Source organism: Monodon monoceros, unplaced genomic scaffold (assembly GCF_005190385.1).
Source record: "Monodon monoceros isolate NGI ecotype Baffin Bay Population unplaced genomic scaffold, NGI_Narwhal_1 Super_Scaffold_7, whole genome shotgun sequence".
NCBI lineage: Eukaryota > Metazoa > Chordata > Mammalia > Artiodactyla > Monodontidae > Monodon > Monodon monoceros.
Genome location: NW_021703784.1, coordinates 55,982,324 through 56,005,424, shown reverse-complemented (window position 1 = coordinate 56,005,424; position 23,101 = coordinate 55,982,324). Strand labels below are relative to the sequence as shown.

Below are 23,101 nucleotides of genomic sequence, written 5' to 3'. Positions count from 1 at the left end.
CCAGGGATTGAACCCAGGCCCTTGGCAGTGAGAGCACGGAGTCCTAACCACTGGAGCACCAGGGAATTCCTGCCACTTTTATATATTTGTTCAAAGGGCTCCTACCGTCTATAACGTCTATCTTTGCTGGAAAAAATCCTTATCCACAAGGCCTAGGTCTGCTAGATCCTCTCCTCCTTCCCCAATGATGACCTCCCTTAGTACTGTTTCTTGTTGATCTTACAGATTAGAACACTGAAGCCTGATGTAACACATAGCTGAGTTCTGGAGGCCCCACAAGATAATCCTCAGGAATCTTGATCTTCTGCCATCCCCGGCCTCTTAGCATTAGAGCATAGACACACGGTTCTTGATGTATACATGATAGGGGTCACTGCGCTTATCCACTTTGCGGGAGCGGGTGTATCCAAGGATGAGGCTGCCCACAGTGGCAGCAAATAGGAACATGACGAAGAGAATGTACATGTAGGAGTTGTCATCGCGGCCAGGTAGGCTGGCCCGCCTCTCCTCAGTCAGGTTGTCTGACCCTGGCCGGCAGAGCAAGTTGCTGTGAAGAGTAGCATTTAGAGCCTTCAACACAGTGTGCAGGCTCTCATACCAGGTCTCAGTCCCATTGGTGGTCTCCATAGCAACAGGGATTCAGGTGGGGGAAGAATCGGAGGATGCTCTGGTAGTGACAGAAAAGAGAGAGGATGGCTTCTGTTACTTGTAGATTGAATGACCTTCCCACTCTTTCAGACCCCAGCTAAAATCCCAACATCACAATTTATTCTAACTACTTGTTTGCTTGTCTGTCTTCTCCACTAGACTGCCAGCCCAAGGAAGGCAGGGAATGTGTCTGTTTTATTCACTGCTATGTATGAGCACTTATGACAGCACTCAGTAGGTGCTCAATAAATACTTGTGGAAGGAAGTCTTCCTTGACCATTGTAAGCATGCTGATCTATCCTTTCTTTGGGTTCTAAAAGTCACTGAGCTTTAGGCTAGAAGGGCCTTAGGGATTATTTACTGTAATTTCTTCCATTTTACACACAGGCCCAGAGAGAATAGTTGGCTTGTCCATGATCACAGAGAATACTGGAGGTAGAGCCGAGGTACAGCCCTGCTCTTTGATGGCCAGCTCAGAGCTCCTCTGGCCTCCACACCAGCTCTGGGGAGGACTGTGTGGCACAGTTAGAAGACATTCCTCAGAACTCTCCCTCAGCACAGTTCTTTCTTATGCTCCACAGACACCATGTAGAAGATGTTTGGGGTTGGCTTAGATTTCCCCCTACCTGGAGGCCAGAGGCTGGGTCATTTGACCTCTAAAGCATCCTAGGTCCCACTCTAGGTATTCCTAGCTATTGAGGAGAAATTCTGTTGGAAAAGAGGTGGCTGGGGGAGCAGGCAAAGGCTGATAACCACTGCAGGCACTGGGCCTGAGGGCTTTGGAGTGAAAGGAATACTCAGTCCAGTTTGGGGTTATACCCACCCCAGAGAGAAAAGACACTAGCACCTCAACTATCCTGCCTTCCAAAACAATGTCACTGTGTACATGGCATATAACTGGTGATAGCAGATGTTCCTTTTCCTTCCTCTCAGAGATCCTTAGTCTACAATGTAGAAAAATAGCCAAAGGCAGCCTTGTATCCTAGTCTCTGGAAAAACATATGTCATTCCTTTAAACAAGGCTCCATGCTCACTTCCTTCAGGAAGCCTTTGTGTGCTCCCAACATACTCCACAAGCTTTATCATCACAGCCTTCCCTTTGCCCCAGCACTTACATATAAGGCAATGTGTGGCTGTCCTCTTGCTATTGATAAGGGTTATCAGCAGACCACATGCTCCTGGTCAGAAAGGCTGTGTCTCTCCTCCAAGTCTAAGGGACTACCGTAGTTCTCCTTCCCTCAGTGGTCTCCAGTAAAGATGGCCACTTTGGATTTCTCTATAGGCCAGGCACTCAGTGTTCACTGACTGGTTCCAAAGCCCTCCTTTATCTAGGTAGAGCTGTTTAACTTGACTATTAACCATCACGTCTCTTCCCCGGAAAAGATGACAGTTAGTTATGACCATGATAAATATTCATGAAGAACTCTATGAATGCAGAATTTGGGGGGAAGAATCAAAATAATACAGCAATAATCCAGGACTGGCCCACAATTTATGCAAGGCCTTGGGGCCCCCTGCCATCTAGTACTCGGGCAACCTTGTCTGGATGGAAAAGGGGAAGAGTTAAGATCGAGGAGGCATAGGTTCTCATCTACTATCCCACTTGTCAGGCAACAAGTGGGAAAACAACATCACTGTGTACATGGCATATAAATGTGCCTTCCTCTTTCCTCATATGGGCTAATGGAAAGCAGGAGCAGCACAATGAAATTAATGGCTCAGTGAATCACCTGGCCAGTCATTGTTTATGGAGGCCCACTCCTGGGCAGCCTTATTCTGGGAGCTTTAGGAGGCCAGTCCCTACACTCAGGGGCACAAAGCCAGCTCTTAATGTGGGAGACAATGTAGGAGCTACTGGGGCTTAAAGGAAGAAGGGATGAATTCTGACCAGTGCTCAGAGAGTGTTCACAGTGATGGAAGAATTTGAGTTGGACCTTGAAGGATTTTTTGGAAGTAGAGAAGGCAAGGGAAGCAAACAGATGGACTAGAAAGCACACTTTGAAGAATGGAAAGTAGCATAAAGAGTGTAAGATGCGTGAAAGGATAAGATAGGATGTGGGATGGAGACATTGGCCCAAACCAAATCATAAAGGGCCTTCAGTGCCAGGCTGCAGAGTTGGAACTTTATCCTGTAGGTGGAGAAAAACCATGGAATGATATTTTAAAAGGGGGTAAAATAATCAGATCTGTGCTTGGAAAGGACACTCTGGCTTCTATGTGGAGTGTGGAGTAAAGAGGGCAGGGATGGAGGCAGGGAGCCCAGTGATAAGTGAAATAGTGTGGGTTCAAGGTGCTGAGTCCTGAGCTGGGGCAGAGGGAATGACAAGGTGGGGGCGGGGGCAGATAGAGGATGTGAGAGGCATTTGGGGGTGGGAATGGCTAAGGCAGTGGTTGCAGGAGGAAGGGGCCTCAGACAGTTTTATAAGCAGACAACAGACAGATGGCATAAGTGCAGGAAGAGCTCACTTTGAGGGAAATAAGTTTCTTGCCCTGTTTGCACTTCAATTTCCTCATCTATCAAAAAAGATTATCACCAGGAGTTGTTGTTCAGTGGGTACAGAGTTTCAGTTTTGCAAGATGAAAAACTTCTAGAGATCTGCTGCATAACAATGTAAAGATAGCTAACACTACTGAGATGTACCATTAAAAATGTTAAGACAATAAATTTTATGTTGCTTTTTACCACATTAAAATTAAAAAAAATTTTTTTTAATTAAAAAGGAAAAAAAAAAAGATTATTATCTCTGCTCTGCCCCCTGCCCCAGGCTTGCTTGAGCATATACTTTTATTATAGTGAAGAGGATTTTTAAAATACATTTTAATAAAAAACACAGTTTTCATTAAAATGAAAATCTGTTTTTCATTTTTGAGAAGTAAATACATACACACAGCAAAAAAAAAGAAATTGAAGCAGTACGTACAATGAAAATGCAGTCTCTCTGTTCCCAATGGCCCAGGTTTCTTTCCCAGGGCAGTCACTGTCACCAGTTTTCTTCGATAGCCTTGCATGGGGGTTTGAACTGACAAGGCAGACGGAGGGCCACCTCCATCTGGAAGACTCACCAAACAACAGCAAATTCACTGGCTCCTAGTCAGCTCCAGGAATCTCCCTGTGGGTGCCCTAAGGCTCCTCAGCCCCTCAGGATGTCCTGACATGTCTTCAGGATGTCCCTGGACACATCTGGGGTCTCAATATTGACTTTGGGAGCTGGGAAGGCCCAGAGCTGGGTGGGGAGGGGACAGAAAAAGAAGGAACTAGACACACAGAAAAAACTTCAGAACGAGGGTGGATCGCCCGAGGCCAAGCCCCAAGGGTTGTGCAATAGCTGTGCTTTGGGTGCTGACACCCTGCCGCTTCCCCTCCCCTTCCTGCAGCAGCTGGATCAGGCCAACCTAGGGTTGCAGTTATAGGAGCTGTGCCATGGCCAAGGGACATCTGATTGCTGTCCCCCGACTCCAGATTCACAATGTCTCATCTGGGTGACTTCATGAGAAACCTCAGTTCAACACATGAGCTGCTGCTCAGGGACCAGCTAACAGTGCAGTCTAAAACATCCCCTTTCCCCAGGGTACTGGCATCTTAGCAGGAGCCTCTAAAAGGCTGAAAGGGCCTGAGACCCAAGGAAATGATGTGAGTGGCAGAATGGCAGCCAGCAATTGGGTTGCTATTTTATGTAGGAACGAATGATGTTACCAATCAACCTATTTGGATAGACTGGGTATAAACATAGGCATGGCATCAACACTATCTGTACCATAGCTTTGTTGTGAAAATTAAAGAAGAAGAGTATGCAGTGCCTGGCACTAGACGCTCCACAGATGTGGTGGTGGTTTTATTTGTGCAGAGCAGAGGCTGGCAAGGCCTTCAGAGTCCATCTAATCTAACCTCCCTCATTTTACAGTGAAAGAAATGAAAACCAAAGAGCTGTCTTGGTTCAGCTGCTACTTGTGTGACTTTGGGCATGTGACTTCCCTTTTCTGGGCCCCAGCTTCTGTCTGCATCTGTAAAATCAAAGGGTTTTTCTATGTAATCGTATAAGGTCCTGATCAGCTCTAACATGAAGATACCACAAAACCATACGTGAGATTTGGGAGATTGGGTAGGCTGGCGGGAGAGGATTTGGGGGACTCTCTAGAGTCCCTTAAATCACGAGATAGAGAAGACTTCAGATTCTTTCCTCACAGGTTAAGATGCTTGAGAGTCCCAGGACTGAGTTACACTTAGTATTCCAGCCTAGATAAACTGAAGGCCAAATTTGCTGACTTGTTCATTTTTCCTCTTTATAGCTCACCTGCCAGGGTGATCTAGCCTGGGGGAGACAGACTCTGTGTTAGAAAGTGGGGGTAGGGGGAAAGCGTCGGGGACAGGGTGGGATCTGAGGTGGAGTTCAGTGAGGGGAGTAAAGGTTCACACAACCATTTATTCCTCACACCCTCCTTCCAGTGCCTCTCTGGATAGACCTGGATGGATATTTGTAGTTCTGATGGAACATGCAAAGGAGCCACAGTTGCATATCTTTAGAAGCTGGGTTGAGGTGGGATGGAGGACCTGTGTGCAAGGAGAGGCAGAGAGCTCATAAAGGGACAGCTTGGTTCTCTATGACCTGCCTCTGGGTCCCAAGTTGGGAATTGGCAGCTGGCAATGTGGGGAATTTTGTTCCTCTTTCTGAGCTCCTTGGCTTCCCTCTTCAAGGCAGTTGCCGATTGTGAAGGTCTATGGATGGGGAAGACAGAGCTCCTGCCGTGGAGAGTCCCTGACTTGAAACAAGAGATAATCATTTAGGAAGGGAGATGAACAGTGACTGAAAAGAGATTTTGAAGATCGTTTAGAATCTAGATTCTAGGCCAACCCCTCCATTTTGTAGTTGAGAAAGCTGAAGGTCAGAGAGGGGAAGTGACTAGTCCAAAATGACATGGCTAGTAAATGGTAGAGCTCTGATGAGAACCCAGGTCTTTGGGGTGCTGTTCAGGTGCTCTTTCCGCTACAAATAGCAATGTCTTCTGGCATCTGAGCTGCATATCACACCAAACACAGGCTCCTCATGTCCTGGGGCATCGTCTCCTCTAAGTCCACCACTACTCCTTTTTCCTGCACTACAGATTCTTGCTAATCTTTTTTTTTTTTTGGCCACAACACTGGCATGTGGGATCTTAGTTCCCTGACCAGCGATCAAACCCGCACCCCCTGGATTGGAAGTGCGGAGTCTTAACCACTGGACGGCCAGGAAAGTCGCTCTTGCCAATCTTAACTGAGGATCCAGTAAGGGGAGAAGTTGGTAACTTTTGGAGGAGTTAACCTTCCTTTCTAGCCTTGCTCCCCATGGCCCTTTCTGCTCCAGACCTACTCCTGCTCTTCTATATAAGCCAGGTGCACTCTCTTCCTCCACACCCCGATGTCACTCTTTCCAACACATTAATAGCTTTGCCCAAACTGTTCTTGACTTGAGCTCGCCTGGCCTTTAACTTGGGGATGGAGGCATAAAGCTGGGACCTGGAGGATGAACTGGGTATCTTAGTAAGGTTTTCTTTCAGGTTTCTCTGGGGAAAAGTGAAACGCCACCATCGGTTCTTTCGGTTTCCCTATGCTCTGTTTCAGCTTCTCTTGCAGAATGAGTGTCTGAAGTGCTTGGAAATGTGGTAGAGAGGCAGGGGAAAAAGGCCACATAAAGCAAGTGGATCCAGAGATAACTCCTGGGAATGCACAGTTTTGCCTCTGGCCCCTCTGGTGGTCTTATCACCACCATGGGCTGGTGGGAGAGGAACCTTAACGTATAGTTAGAAGGAGACACAGAAATAGAATCTGAGCTGGAAGGGATCTTAATAATCACGTCATTGGTGTAACCCCCTCATTCAACCAGTGGGAAAAACTACCCCACCCCAAGAGGAAATCACTTGCTCAAGGTCTCACAGCCTAGGAACTGGGACCAGAAACAGGTATCTCATCCACATATCTTTCCACTATAAGTCCTCTGTTGCCTATAGGACAGTCTAACCTCCTGCGATTATCATTCAAGCTCCTTTGGATATGACCCTGCCTCCAGCCCCATCTCACCACAGCTCTCCCCACTGCCTGTGTCCCATGATACTGAGCTATAGCCATTCCCCAAACATTCCTTGCACTTGCACACCTCTTGCCTTTGCTCATGCTGTTTTCTTAGGCAAAAATACCCTTCCTCTTTTTTATCTGCCTAGTGAACTCCTACTCATCCTTCAAGACCGAGCTCCAATATAACCTCTGTAGACCCTCTCCTGAGACACCACCTTCCCCACTCCCTAGCCAGTTAAGTCTCTTCTTCTCGTCTGTTCCTAAAGTGCTTTGCATAAAACCCTATTAGAGCAGTATGCTGTACTGAAATTGGGTGTGTATATCTGTATAAATATAAATAGATATAGATATAGATATACTAAACTGTGCGCTGGGAGGTGTGAAGGTAGGGACCTGTGCCTCATACATTTCTTTATAGCAGGCACTCAAGAATAGGTGGATAAATGTCTCTTCTTATTAGACTATTCCCCCCTGCGCACACACATACGCATTCATGAAAACAGCTTACAGCACTTAAAAAGCAACTTCAAGGGCAGGCCAAAACAGATTCCATTTGGTCTGGGGAAGGGGAAGCTCAAAGAAAAGACACCGTCTCAGTCAGATGGGCAAGTGAGTCAGGGGAGGAGGAATTCTAAGCCACCTTTGGAAGCCCAGATGTTCCCTGCACCAGAACCCCATTCAATCCAAAGGGCAAACATTCTTGGCCCCAAAACACCAGCAGCGGCTTAGCAACCCTCTTCCCTGTGTACCCACCCAGGGGGCAGCCACACACACACACCTGCTGCACACACACACAGTCCAACTCCCAGTCTCCCAGCCTCTAATCTTGCCTTTCAGGTATGCCTTTCATGGTTCCAATCTTGGCTGTATGCTTGGCTATGTGACCTTGAGCACTGCATTTATGTTCTCTGAATCTCATCTATGAGATGGGGATAATTACCCCTGTCCTGCTTGCCTCACACGCAACTCGGGGAGACCAAAGGGGAAAGGTGTTTTAGAAATTGCAAAGTATTATGTAAACATAAGAGAGAATTATTGGGCAGCCTGGTCACCTGTTTCCTTTTCTGTTTCCCTATCTCCTCCGCCACCCCCCAGTATTACCAAGAACAGCTATCCCTATGTCCCCTCTCCCCATCTTAGGTTCTCCTACCCTCAGAGGAAGCCAGGAGGTTCTTTATTACTTTTCTTCATTCTCAGACACACTTACCTCCTTCAGAAGCCTTCCTTGTTTCTCATCCTCTCTGATCAGCCCTGTAATCTCTCTCCATTTAGGGGTACCATTCTGTAGTCCTGCTGGTGATAGAGAACACACCAGAGTTGGAGTCAAGATACCTGCCCCTATTTTGTAGACATGTCTAGCCGTGTGTCTTGGTCAAGTCATTTCTCCACTCTGGGGCCTCATTCTCCCCATCAGTAAGATGGGATATCTTGTCTTGCCTCCCTCTTAGTAGGCATTTTGAGCATCCACCCATTCAGTTTATAGATAGAAGTGTGTTTTGCAAAGTGTGGAGTGAGTGAGGGATGAAGGTTGTTTGTTCTCATCTTAAGGAGTCAAGAAAATCTGAAAGCAGTTTCCTTGCCTCCAGCTTGGCTCTCCTCCATTCAGAGCGGTTAACTGGCTGGATGCCAGGAGATAAAGAGCAGCTAACATATTTACAATGCACTTTTGTAGCTGAAGTGGAATCAGCCCTGGGCTAGGAGTGGGGAGAATTGGGTTCTACTTCTGTCTGGTCCCTGGTGTGACCCTGGACAAGCCATCTCCCCACTGGGCCTCAGATTCCCCATATGCAAACTGCTGAGGAGTGGGGAGGGGGCTAGGAGGAGACACTCTCCAAGGGGCCCTCACACAGGGGTCTGAACTCCTGTACCTTCTACACAAGAAACTCCCGGGCCCAGTCCCCTTCCCCCACATGCCATACGGAGTACATGGGCAACAGGACCAGGAGGCTCATTTTACATTTGGTGACCCAGGAAAAGAACGCACAAAGCACAGAGCAGGTGGGCGATTGGCACAGGTTTACACAACCTGTAAACTAGAACTCAAGTCTCCTGACTCCCAGCCTAGATCTATGTTACTAGTCCTAGAAGACATCTAAGGGAGCTTCTAGGCTTTTCCTAGGACTGTGGCGCATAGGGCGAGGGGCACAATAAAGTAGTGAATGGGCAAGGCAACTCGCACGCTGAGCAAGCGGCTCCCGCCTAGCAAGAAGACACGCCGGGTCCCGGAGCGCCATTTCCGCGTGTACTTTCGCTGCGGAGCCGCAGGTTGGTTGTTATATCGTGCGCTCGCATATCTGTGGATGTGGAAGGAGCTTGGGTGCCGCCGTCCCGGGGCCCGTGAGTGCCGACCTAAGCCCCCACGGTTTCCGGGAAAGGCGTGCCAGGAGCCCAGCTTCGCGCTCCCACGTGCGCCCCGGGATCCCTGTGGCTCTGTCCAGGGGAGGATCAGTATGTATCTGCGTCGGGTGGCGGCCTCCAGGGAGGCGGATAGACCCCTCATTTCTACCCCTGGCGCCGGCTCAGCCTTCCCGAGCTGGCGGGTGCGCCTTACCTGCCGGTCGGCAAGGCTCCCAGGGGCGCCGTCTGTTCGTTGGACACCTCGCCCTGGGCTCGCGGGTGCCCCGCACTGCGCCCCAAGGCGCTCCGCCAGCCCGCCTGCTCGCAGCCCGCGGCCAGCACCGTCTGCGCCCCCTCCGCTCTGCGCTCCAACCCTCGCTCAGCTGCCTTTTCCCTTCTTCAGGGCGTCCCCTCACCCGGCCCCGCCCGGCTCCTAACACACCCACTTCTCCCGGAGCTGGCTTCGGGCGCCTCCGCCCAGCTGCTTGGCCTCACCCAGCTGTGGGCTGCGACCCTTCCGTCCCCTGCAGCGCCTGCTTCCTGGACGTGAGACCGAATGTTCCTTGCTTCGCTTCAGCTTGCCCGGTCTGAGGAGGATCTCAGAAGAGCGTCGGGTGCCGGTGGAATCAGACCTTGCTCCTACGTGGTTGTATGGTGGCGGGCAGGTCACTGCTCCTCACTGGGCCATGGCTTCCTCGCTATAAAACGGGTACAGTTCCTGCATGCATTCTTCACAGGGTGATGGTTAGGGTCAGGTGAGATCTTAGAATCCAAAATATTAAAGCCGGATGGTCACTGGAGAAATCATCTGATTCTAACACAAACCCTCTTTTCCAGACAGGATGCAGTTTGGGGAAGGGGCCCAGTTTGGGGAAGGACACTTGCTCAGGCTCACTAAGGAAGTCACTGGCAGAGCTCAGACTCAGAAGCCACTAGGCCACTCTCTCCCCTTAACCTCGGCCAATGTTTCATCCAAGTCTCAACAGCCCCTCACATGCCCAGACAACTGGTGTCCAGCCACACCACGCTGCTCCCTGTCCCTGAATACCCTTCACTTTATGGCCACCAGGCCCTCACTCAAGCCGTTTCTTCCTTGCTGGGGACACTGCAGGTTCCAGAGAAGAGAAGCATCCAGGGACAGCTGGGAAATGAGGACCAGGAGGCCATGGGCAAGGGAGTGGACGGTGGCAGGGAATAGCTCTCAGGGACTCTGTGGGGAGTCCTTATCAGAGCCCTCTTTGCCAGCCTCCGGCCTTGGGATAGTTAATAACAAACTGAGGTGACTTCCCTGGTGGCGCAGTGGTTAAGAATCCGCCTGCCAATGCAGGGGACATGGGTTCAATCCCTGGTCTGGGAAGGTCCCACATGCCGTGGAGCAACTAAGCCTGTGTGCCACAACAACTGAGCCTGTGCTCTAGAGCCCGTGAGCCACAACTACTGAACCCACATGCCACAACTACTGAAGCCCGCATGCCTAGAGCCCGTGCTCTGCAACAAGAGAAGCCACTGCAATGAGAAGCCCACGCACCGCAGTGAACAGTAGCCCCCAATCGCCACAACTAGAGAAAACCTGTGTGCAGCAATGAAGACCCAACGCTGCCAAAAATAAATAAATAAAATAAGTAAATTTAAAAAAAAAAACAAAAAACTGAGGCCAGCTCTGGCTCCCTTGCAAACAAAAATCTGTTCTAGGGCTTCTCTGGTGGCACAGTGGTTAAGAATCCGCCTGCCAATGCAGGGGACACGGGTTCGAGCCCTGTTCTGGGAAGACCCCACATGCCATGGAGCAGCTAAGCCCATGTGCCACAACTACTGAGCCTGTGCTCTAGAGCCAGCGAGCCGCAACTGCTGAAGCCCATGCGCCTAGAGCCTGTGCTCCGCAACGAGAGGAGCCCCTGCAATGAGAAGCCCTTGCACCGCAGCGAAGAGTAGCCCCCGCTCACCACAACTAGAGAAAACCCGCCCACAACAATGAAGACCCAACGCAGCCAAAAATTAATTAATTAATTAAAAAAAAGAAAAGAAAATAAATTTAAATTTAAAAAGAAATCTGTTCTAGGTAGGACATCTGAGGCATATACCCTCAATCACAGAATCTCAGATTATATCTAAGAAGTGCTGTCATTTAAAAAAGACCTGGGCTTCCCTGGTGGCACAGTGGTTGGGAGTCTGCCTGCCGATGCAGGGGACACAGGTTCGAGCCCTGTTCTGGGAAGATCCCACATGCCGCGGAGCGGCTGGGCCTGTGAGCCATGGCCGCTGAGCCTGCGCGTCCGGAGCCTGTGCTCTGCAACGGGAGAGGCCACAACAGTGAGAGGCCCGTGTACCGCAAAAAACAAAAATAAAAACAAAATAAAAAATAAAAAAAGACCTATCACATGGAGGGAATGTTGTACAAAATTGCTAATCTTCATCAAAACATGTTACTTCTGTCCCATTACTGGGCATATACCCTAAGAAAACCATAATTCAAAAAGAGTCATGTACCAGAATGTTCACTGCAGCTCTATTTACAATAACCAGGACATAGAAGCAACCTAAGTGTCCATCGACAGATGAATGGATAAAGAAGATCTGGCACATATACACAATGGAATATTACTCAGCCATTAAAAGAAACGAAATTGAGTTATTTGTAGTGAGGTGGATGGACCTAGAGTCTGTCATACAGAGTGAAGTAAGTCAGAAAGAGAAAGACAAATACCGTATGCTAACACATATATATGGAATTTAAGAAAAAAAAATGTCATGAAGAACCTAGGGGTAAGATGGGAATAAAGACACAGACCTACTAGAGAATGGACTTGAGGATATGGTGAGGGGGAAGGGTAAGCTGTGACAAAGTGAGAGTGGCATGGACATATATACACTACCAAACGTAAAATAGATAGCTAGTGGGAAGCAGCCGCATAGCACAGGGAGATCAGCTCGGTGCTTCGTGACCCCCTAGAGGGGTGGGATAGGGAGGATGAGAGGGAGGGAGATGCAAGAGGGAAGAGATATGGGAACATATGTATATGTATAACTGATTCACTTTGTTGTAAAGCAGAAACTAACACAGCATTGTAAAGCAATTATACTCCAATAAAGATGTTAAAAAAAGACAAAAGCAAAGAGACAGAAAAAACATGTTACTTCTGTGTGACTTTTGTAGTTTCATATTTTGACCCAGCTACTTTTTTTTTTTTTTTTTTCCTGTCTGGATATCATCTCTCAGGGGAGTCATCCTGACTCTGAGCAGGCAGTCTCAAATTTCAGTCTACCTAAGAATCACCTTGGCCTTTATTTTAAGTGAAGTAGACTTTTGGGTTCCACTCCAGAGGTTCTGATTCAGGAGATCTGGACTAGAGCCCAGAAATTAGCATTTAAAAAAAAAAAAAAGCTTCTGGAGAGATTGTGATTCAAGTGGTTCTTGAGACCAGCCTTGAGGAAACAGCCGTGGCTCAGTAAGCATTCCTTCCCACATCCTGCCAAGCCTTGCATCTAATCTATAGGAGTGTTTATTACAATTATGAAAAGTCACTATTTGTCCACCTCATCTACTAGATTGTGAATTCTCTGAAGTTAGGGATTGTCTCTTGTCCTAATAAAATTTTGGAATCACAGTCTTAGAATCATACCATGTTAGAGTTCTAGAATCATTTATTGATAGAACCTAAGTTGGAAGGACTCTTAGAGTTACCTAGTCAAATCCCTTACCCAAGAATTCCCTATATTTCTTTGTATGTGTGTAATAGAGGTTTTATTGCTTATTAATTGTGTCATTCCATACAATTTTAAGTAAACAAACTTAGAAAATGATGATGGCAGTACTGATGAGATATTGATGATGATGGCAATATTGATGAGAATGTTCAACTGTTTCACATAAGGTAGTAAGAGGCACCACTGCCACCATCACCCCACCTCCGAAATTTATACATTTCATATAAAAAGAGTAAAAGTAGTTCATTGGCATTTAACTAGCATTATTCTTTGTAATCTATGAACCATGATAAGCCTGAACAATTTCAGAATCTTCAGAGCAAAACCATTTTCTTCCACTAGCAAATGTAGCAGTTGCAATTTCTTTAAAAAAACAAGCAAACAAATCAACATATTCCAATGGTCCTGAATTTTAATGTTTATATCATATTAATTCAAGAAATAAAATGTGATTCAGCATTTGAAAATGAGGCTGAACTTCTTCACCATAATTATACTTACTTCATAATTCAAACGATTTAACTGAAGCCAGCGTTAGCCCAGTAAAAACCATGGTCACAACTCAACTGCTCTTTTGCTAAGGAAACTTCTTTAAAAGTTAGCTATTCTTTAAAAACTCAGACCCAAGCTGCATAACTGTGACTTGAGGAACCAACAATCAACCCTTCCAGATACCACTGTAGTAGTCCTATGTGGTTTTTGTGTTTTTTAAAATTAATTAATTTATTTTTGGCTGCGCTGGGTCTTCGTTGTGGTGTGCGGGCCTCTCATTGCGGTGGCTTCTCTTGTTGCGGAGCATGGGCTCTAGGCGTGCAGGCTTCAGTAGTTGTGGTGCACAGGCTTCAGTAGTTGTGGCTCGTGGGCTCTAGAGTTCAGGCTCAGTAGTTGTGGCACACGGGCTTAGTTGCTCTGCAGCACGTGGGGTCTTCCCGACCAGAGCTCGAACCCATGTCCCCTGCATTGGCAGGCGGATTCTTAACCACTGCACCGCCAGGTAAGTCCATCCTATGTGTTCTTATAGCTGGGGAGCACATACAGAATCACTGTGAATCACACATACATATCAATAACTTGCTGGTAAAACTACACCAATAGTTTCCTCTGTTAATGATTTTTTAAAAAAATAAGCATGTACTACAGTTCAGCAGTTGAAAGACTTCTAAGTCTATTATTTTAAAGATGCTGAGAAATACATTTGGATACTTGAAAAGAAGCAAGACTAGAATTGTGGTTTTATATTAAACCATTTAGAAGACCTCAGTTACAAACAACTAAAAATACATAAATAGGAATTTCTTAAAACCATTTTCTCTTACAATACAAAATTAAATATTAAATAAATAGGAATTTCTTTAAACCATTGTCTCTAACAATACAAAAATTAAATATTAAGGCATCTTTTACTCCCATCTATTTTGGTATATACAGCAAAGAGAAATGTTTTAAATAGGAACCAGCACTTCTATTCAAATGCTCTCTAGTGTATTTGGCAGATTTGTTTTTATATTCTCCTGTTCAACATTCCATTGAAAGCTCTTATAATTGAACATTGTGACCGAAACCAGGGGAAAAGTATAAACAGATATTCGTTTATTAAAAATAAGCAGTTCACCCTTGAAAAGTAAAAAGTAACTACAAACAATATTATATATAAAGTTCAAATACTAGTATTTAAATCTCTGAAGCAGTTTATGCTTCAGTAATTAAGAGAAAGAAGAGATGAAGACTTCACTAAGATGAGAAGCCTATTAATATGGATCATGCTGTGGACTAATTGTTCACTCAGTATTCTGTCCCACTGAGATGAGAGTTTGAAAAGGGCTTCATATTCCTTTAAAAAAATTACACCGACTAGAATAAGATCATATGAGTTAACATTGATTATTATTCCCCATATTTGTCCATTTACAAAGCTCAATTGGCTTCATAAAGTATACTAATCAGTAACATTTTCACCTTTTATTAAGGTAAGTTTGTGAAAATAATTTAATACAACCAGATCTCCTCATGAACTTTCAGCTTAAAACATTTTTTATGTAAGAAATATATCCAAAAAATCTGTTTTTATAAAAAGTCACTTCAATACCAGAAAAGAGTAATAAAAGATTTTGAACCCAGTTTATTTTTTAAAAGATGCTCTTCCCATGTCTCAGATTCCAAGTGCTATTCATCATCTTTAAAGCCAATTTTGCTTAACTTCACCACATCAACCCAGTTCCATCCTCGAGGAAGTTCTCCTTTGTGATCTGCTTTATCTACCAACTTATGCTTCTGGGCTTTTTTTTTTTTTTTTTAATTCTCTATTTTTTAAAAAATATTTATTTATTTGGTTGCACTGGGTCTTAGTTGTGGCACACAGGATCTTCATCGTGGCTTGCAAACTCTTAGTTGCAGCATGCATGTGGGATCTAGTTCCCCGACCAGGGATCAAACCCGGGCCCCCTGCATTGCGAGCCCAGAGCCCTAGCCACTGGACCACCAGGGAAGTCCCCTAATTCTCTATTTTTTTTAATTGAAGTATAGTTGATTTACAATGTTGTGCTAATTTCTGCTGTACAGCAAAGTGACTCAGTTATACACATATATACATTCTTTTTTTAAATATTCTTTTCCATATGGTTTATCCCAGGAGATTGGATATAGTTCCTTCTGGGCTTTTGAAAGTTGTCTTTTTTTCTCACTTGACGGGGCTGCATTAGGAATTTCAAACAAGATGATATTTCTTGTGGCTGTCGTAGAATTAAGAGGGATGGTGATTCTCCATGAACTGTTGTTTATTGTCCTTCACATATTCAAACAACATGTGGGTCATGGCGGTCCTTCCACTGCTTCCTGTAACTTGGCTGATATGCTCTGCTTTACAGCTGATGATATGATGCTAAAAGATGAGTTCATAGATATGACTGGAGGTGTTTGAGGATATGTTTCTGTCCAGGAAATCTCTATGAAGAAGGCTTTGGGATCACCATTTTCTCCTATCTTATTCTGAAATGAAATGGGACTTAATTCCTGGAAACTTTTCATCTCCTTCATAAGTAGAATGTGGTGGCTCCAGTTCCATCTCCTGGTCCTTCTTGGCGCTCAACGCGCTGGTTGCAAGGCACCTCCCTTGGACTGCATTCAAGACAGCAAGAGAAAATGAGGGCAGTGGCTCCAAGGCCCATAGCGGTGGGAGGCACACCCTTCACAGGGCAGAGGAAAGTCGCGCACACGCCCCTGGCCCTTGGGCAGCATGAAGCTGCTGGCTAGGGGCTGGCCTGTATTTCATTTTTGACAACAGATTGATCAGCTTGTCTTGCACACCTCTAGTGAAAAGGAGCTCATTGCCTCCAAGGCATCTGAGGCTCTGATTGTTAGGATGTTCTCACATTTTGATAAATACTGCCTCCTGTTGACTTCTACCCTTTGGTCCTTGTGCACAATGGAGACATCAAGTACACTCCTAATCTTTGTTCCCTTTTTCAGTCCTTCAAAAACTTAAGGTCTGTCTTCCATTTCCCCTTCTCTGGAGTGAGGACGGGGCAGGAGCCCTGTTAGGGAAGGCATCTGGCCAAGGGGCCAATGGAAAGTGGGCTGAACTGCCTCATTTTCCCCAGCTGTGCCTTGCAGTCTTGCTATGAGGCTTAGATGGCCCAATGTGTGTAACATGCCAAGAGCGTGATGCACACGCTTAATAAATGGCAGCTTCTAGTGTTATTAGATGAGAAAAGGAAGGATGAAACAGAACTCCTCTCCTGGGGAAACCGTAGTCTGAGAAGGACCTTCAGGGAACTCTCTAATCCAGAGGCTGGGGACAAGGCCCTGGACCTTGAGATGGGGGACGGGGGAGTGAAGTGGGCCAACTGAAGGGGTCTGGGGAAAACTCATCTAGAGATACACCTCCTTCAAGTTTTGCGTAGATGCCACCTTCTTTGTGAGGCCTTTCCTGACCATCCTATTTACAAATCCTAATCCCTCCCTTCTTCTGCCCTCCCTTAAAGCCCTTCCCTGCCTTGGTTTTCAATCTGATCTGCTTAACTTTAAAATATATACATATTTTGCTACTGTTGTTCTTGCTGCATCCCTCAACTGAAGCTCACAGCTCCTGTCTGTCAGCCCTATCTCAGACCTCTCTTCTTCTCTGGATTCCTGTAACCACCCCCTTTCCTCTCCCCTTCAGGCCTGGAGAGGTAATGGTGCCCAAATGTTTCAAGATCCAGGGTACTTCACAACCCCCTGTGGTTTCCCTACTTCCTGCCTACCTCTTTGAATAGAGCCTCCCCACATTACTGATGTGACGTGGCCATCTGCTTCCTGCTGGACCTGGCTGATGCAGAAGGCCATTCTCCTACAGCCCCTTACACTTCCCTTGAACATAGCACTTACCATTCTGTGTTATAATTGTCTACTTTATTTGTTGATTCCACACCTAGAACATAAGCTCCTTAAGGGCACTAAGCCAGCACTAAGTCTGCACAGAGTAGACCTTACTGAGAATTTGTTGAATAAATGAATGAATGAATAAAGGTAATGAAAGGAAAGATCACTAGGAATTACGTTATCAGGGAAAGCTTCCAAGAAGAGATAGAACCTGAGAGAGCCTGATGTTCTTTCAACCTCTCGGCCACACCTCTCTCCTCTGAGCACTAGACTCCTATATCTAACTACCTACTTGACATCTCTGTTTGGATAACATGTTGTGGCTGGAACTCGTGACTTCCTTCCCTGCTCCCTTCAGTTTTCTGTCTCTTGGTAAATGCAACCGTCATCCACCCAATTCCCTGTTTGTTTCCTTCATAGGACTCAACCCCAACCCAGTCTTCTATTTATCTGTGTACTGATTTGGGGTCTGCCTTTCCCATTAGACTGTAAGCGCTGCAAGAAGACAGGCCAGGTGTATCTTTTTCACCATAGAATACCCAGGATGTAACTCAATGTCTGTCTAGTAGGTGGGGGAGAAGCGTTGGGAGGTAGGACGAGCATGGATGATGTCTGTCGTCAACGGTCTCAGAAGCCTGGGTTACCAAGGAAAATACAGCATGAATCACAGAGGAAGTTTAATGATCACATCAAGTAATTTTATTCCATTACTCATCAGGAGCCTGTGTCTGTGCTTCTGCAATCTTGTCTCCTCTTGGCCTGTCAGTTTAGCCCACAGAACATTTATCTTCCTGTTCTGAGCTTAACCATCCTCCTGCCCCTGCAGGCAGCAAAGAGTGGTGAAAAGAGCACTGGAAGACGTGCAGCAAGGTGTGGTGTCAGGAGACTGAAGATCTCAGTGGCCTCTTCTTCCTCACCCTCACACATGCTGTGTCCTGGGCAGCAAGGTGGAAGAGTACTCGAGAACACAGCTTCTGGGGTCCAATGGAGCTGGGTTTGAATCTTAGCCCTGCAATTATCAGCTGTGAGAACTTAACCTCACTGAGTCTTAGTTTCCTTATGTAGAATGGGGATTAAAAACAACTACATCTTATGTTTGTATGGATTACAGTAAGATATTGTATTTAAAGTGCTTCACCTCGTACCTGGCACATAGCAAGTGTTCCATAAAGAAGAGCTATTGGGAACTCCCTGGTGGTCCAGTGGTTAGGACGCCGTGCTTTCACTGCCAAGGGCACAGGTTCAATCCCTAGTCAGGGAAATAAGATCACGCAAGCAGCGCAATGTGGGGAAAAAAATTAATAAGGGCATATGTGTTCATGGTTGTATAAACATGGACTTTTTGAATCTTATGGTTTAAACAATAAGGGCTATGGGAATGCAGAAGAATGTGGGTTCAGTGTGGACTAGGGTTTGCAGAGATGATGGATGTATCAATCAGGAATCTTAGTTGCAACAGACAGAAAACCCAGCTCAAACTGACTTAAGTAGAAAAGGGAATTTCTCAGCTCATAAAAGTATAAAATCCTGACATATCTAGCTTCAGGCATGGCTGGATCCAGGAGCTCAGATGATGTCTTCAGGAAGCTGTCTCTGCTTTTCTCACTGATGCTCCATGCTCAGGCAGAATCCCATATTGTGGTAACAAAATGACTGCCTGAATTCCATGCATACACTCTATTCTATGAATGAAACCGGTAGAAAGAGCTTCTTTCCCCCACAACCCTCCTGACAGAAGTCCTGGGTCAGACTCTTATTGTCCTGAAACGGACTCAGTGCCTATCCCAGTCACAGAAGCTGGTAGGGGGTGTGTCATCTCTATTCAAACCACATACACTTGGGTGGGGGAAATGGGTGGAGGGGGCAAAAGGTACAAACTTCCAGTTATAAAATAAATAAGCCGGGAATTCCCGGACTCTGCGCTTTCCCTGCTGTCGGCCCGGGTTTGATCCTTGGTTGGGGAATTAAGATGCCAGGAGCTGTGGGGCACGGCCATAAATGAATGAATGAATGAATGAAATAAGCCATGAGGATGTAATGTACAGCATGGTGACTATAGTTAATAATACTGGATTGCATGTTTGAAGTTGCTAAAAGAATAAATCTTAGGGTGTGGAGCGGCCTCCCACGCCTGTACCAACGGTGGTGGCCTGCGAGGGTCATTTTTAGCGGGGGGTGGGGGGGAGGCGTTTTAGCTTTGCTAATGTAACTGCACGTTTACAGAGCTCTAAAACAGAGATGGATAAAACTGCCCTGCCCCGGGGAACATAGGCATCACCTGTCTGGGAAGACCCTGTGGCGGGCAATGCAACAAGCTCCCGATGGGGACCATTCACTGTGCCCAGGGAACTATGGGGCCTGCGGAGGGGCGGGGACCGCGTTCTTCCGGGCACTTAGAGAAAGTTCCTGCAGGAGGTGACCTGGGAGCCAAGTTTTTAGACTGACTGGGAGTTAGCTGGGAAAAAAGGAACAAGATAGAACATTAAAAGCATTGGGATAGTCACGCGTGTAAGAAAAATTTTGTTCAGGAAAGTGGTAATGGCTTATTCTGGCGAGTGTGGTAAAGTGCTTGGGATGGTGGAGGTGTCCTGGTCACTGCCCGCCTTATGCTTTCCACTCTGCCAACCCCTGAAGAGTGAAGGCACCTTACCGCCTAACTCTGGAAATGCGATATTGACCCCGATGAGCTGACGTCCAACTCTGAGTTTGGAAGGAAAAGTAGGTGTTAGTGATGGGGCAAAGAGACCTTTAAGTGCAAAGGTTGGAAAGTATGACAGGGTTAGAGGTGTCCGGAAGAGGGACAGATGGGAAAAGATTGAGGCCAGATTGGGGAAAGATATGCTGAGTCATTGATACAAAATTTACACACAGCAATTGGAAACAATAATGCCTGAGCAATCAGTCACAAAGCCGACCTAACTTGTTTAGTGGATCATAAGGACGAGAAGGAACCGATCAAGGGCAGAGTGTGTGCTGAAGCTAGAGTGATCTGAGAAAACTTTACAAAAAGGTGGCATCTGTGTGTGACCAGGAAAATCAGCTGGGAGGGACTGTGATCTTATAAATAAACAGATGAGATGAGTCTTTCCCAGGGTAATATCATGCCAAAAGACACATCCAGGCTAAAAAGCCTGGAGAATCCTACTGCTGGATTACATTATCTCCTCAGTCTTCATGTTTAGGAAATAACCTTTTTGGCTTGCAGATCTGGCAAGATTAAAGCTGCAGGAGAATGGACAGTGAGGTACAGAGAGATGGAAGGATCTTGGATTTGATTGATGATGCTTGGTGAGAAGACAAGCTGCCTTATGAGGATGTTGTAATACCACCGAATGAGCTTCCTGAACCTGAACAGGAAAATGGCGGCACCACAGAATGTTAAAGAACAAGAAATGAAGTGGACTAACCTACCCTTACAGTACCTCCATGAGAACATTTCCCCCATAGGAAACTGACACCTGGCTCCTTGTTCATTGACAGATTTTTTCAAATACACAGATACAAAATGTTTTCTTTCAGTCCCTTAATTTGAATCTTTGAATGATAGATCAACGCTCAAAAATGTACCACTAATTTTGTGGCCGCAAAATGCAAGGTGAAAATATTTAACCAGAATGAGAAGCTGATTGCGATTTCTTGGGAATGCAGAATATCTGGCCCTTTGAACCTAAAGTTCTTCATTGACTAGCGTGTGTTTGAACATGATTCATTAAACATTTGCCTTTAACTCTGATTTTGCTTTACTGTCAGAGTTTAACACTTCCCAACTACTTATATTTGTCCTGTGACACAAGTGATTGAAGATATGAGAGGGAAAGGCGAAGAATGACAAAGCCAGACATGAGAATTAACTTCTCATATACCCCCATTCTGAGAATCATCTGAGTGGGTGTGTGTGTAGTCTGTAGATGTAGTGGACATATAGGTAGGCCATTCACTGACTAGTGGGATTCCTAAGAATCCCCATGATATTTTCAAACTTTGGATAAATTTACAAATTAAAAGCTATCTTGACAGTTAACCTCTGCTCTCCCTACAACTTCCTTTGGTGCTGCTGGAAAGGCGAGATGGACCACTAGCTTTATCCAGTAACAGGACTTCTTATTTTCTCAAAGCCCTTTCAGATATAACTGAAGCACCATGGAGTCAGTATTTAGTTACACGTTTGTACAAGAACTTGTATTTTGAAAAACACATTGAGGGACATTTATCTCCTAGAATTATTTGCCTCTGTTATGTGATATCTCTCTTGTTCTCTCCCCAGATTGTAAACTCTGTGGGAAGAGGCCCTGGCTTTTCCATCTGTATCCCTTATTGAAAAACTGGAAACACTGAATAACTGAAACCTCCCTTCAAAAAACAAAAAAGAATAAATCTTAAAAATTCTCATCACAGGGCTTCCCTGGTGGCGCAGTGGTTGAGAGTCCACCTGCCGATGCAGGGGATGTGGGTTCGTGCCCCGGTCTGGGAGGATCCCACATGCCGCAGAGCGGCTGGGCCCGTGAGCCATGGCCGCTGGGCCTGCGCGTCCGGAGCCTGTGCTCCGGACACAACAGTGAGAGGCCCGCGTACCGCAAAAAAAAAAAAGAAAATAAATTTTGTAACTGTGTAAGGGGATGGATGTTAACTAGACTTATTGTGGTGATCATTCCACAATGTATACAAATATCAAATCATTATGTTGTATACCTGAAACGAATATAATGTTACATGCCAATTATACTTCAATTAAAAGAAACAAACAAATACACACACATAAAACTGGTGGGGGGTGATTCCCTAAGGAAAATCTGGATGCTACTATCAGAGGTAGTCTGAATGGCTGTACAGGCTGAAGCAACAAGTATCCTCTATAGTAGGCCTTGGAAAACAGATATGATTTGGGCAGACAGGAGATTGACAGTTGAGCAGAAATGAGAAACGAGAAGAGGGGAGTAAGTGTGCCGTGAGCACGGCTCACATACCTGGGCAGAGGGAGCAGGCATGTTCTGTGGAGTCCTAGAGAGAAGACCTGGGACCAAGCGGGCTTGGGGATGGGAGAGTCACAGGATCCAGATCTCTGCTCACTGGGAGTGTGGGACAGGCTGCCTCTGATGGGAATGGGCTTCTTATCTTGGAGGTGAGCAAGTAGAGCTTCCTTGTCAGAGTGGCTATCAGAGGAGCCTTCTATATGGGCTCTGAAATCCCTTGCATCCCTCAGGTCTGAAACTCTGTAGTCCAGAAATCACCAGCTTCCCCAATCCTGATCCCCACCCACTTCTCTCTCTTCTATACTTCTCTCTAAGGGGAGCGCTACATCCTTCTCCCTGATAGAGTTATGGGGTGTCTGAAGACATTCTAAATTCTAATTCTGGCTCCTAATTCTAATTCTGGCTCCTACTGCAAGTGTAGGACCTTGGGGGGACCACTTGTCTTCTCTGGGGCTGTTTCTCCCTCAGCACAGGAAGGGGTGAGGCTGTCTGATCTCTGGGGCCTCTGTCAGCTCTGACCTCCTTGAGTGCCTGTCAAAGACTCAGCCTGGCCCTGGGGAGCAACAGGACACACTACAGCTCTAAGGCCAACCAGGTGTGTTGGCTCTTCAGGGTCTCAAAGGCACTTTCACACTCATTGTCTCTTTTGGTCCTTTCACCTTCCTGTGTGGATGGCAGAGTGGGAGTCAACAGGAGTGCTGTTGAAGGTACAGCCTTTGGAGTCCAGACTTGAGTTCAAATCATGGATCTGCCTTTAACTAACTATATGAACTTGGGCAAATCTTCATTTGAGCCGGTTTCCTCTTCTCAGAACACAGTCAGCAATACAACCTTGTGGGTTTGTTATTTGCTGTGATGATTAAATAATGCCTGTAAAGTGCTTATAACAGCCCTGGGCCCATGTGGGTTGGGCTGGAGAGAGGTGAGTGTGGTGGAATTGAGCTGAGCTGAATAACAAAAACTCCTTGAAGGTACCCAGCATCTCACAAGGCATAGCATGTCCCCAGTCCAGCCTCTGACTGCAAATCAGGGCCAT

At 46.1% G+C, this 23,101-nt stretch overlaps 1 protein-coding gene and 2 pseudogenes across 1 annotated transcript; 1 reads left to right on the top strand and 2 right to left on the bottom strand.

The window, feature by feature from the left end:
• Positions 1-9,574, bottom strand: KCNE3 (potassium voltage-gated channel subfamily E regulatory subunit 3). Its single transcript, XM_029209569.1, has 3 exons — positions 9,246-9,574; positions 7,902-7,987; positions 1-667 (listed from the first exon to the last, which is right to left on the bottom strand). Exon 3 carries the CDS (start codon positions 625-627, stop codon positions 328-330), a length of 300 nt encoding a protein of 99 aa, XP_029065402.1. The 5' UTR covers positions 628-667; positions 7,902-7,987; positions 9,246-9,574; the 3' UTR covers positions 1-327.
• LOC114887734 overlaps positions 1-20,550 on the top strand; it is a 67,880-nt pseudogene extending 47,330 nt beyond the window's left edge.
• LOC114887552 lies at positions 14,900-17,059 on the bottom strand (annotated as a pseudogene).
• Positions 20,551-23,101: the final 2,551 nt, after the last annotated feature.

Bases quoted from the DNA above. Each gene is read 5' to 3' on its own strand.
- KCNE3 (XM_029209569.1), bottom strand. From the start codon at position 627: ATGGAGACCACCAATGGGACTGAGACCTGGTATGAGAGCCTGCACACT.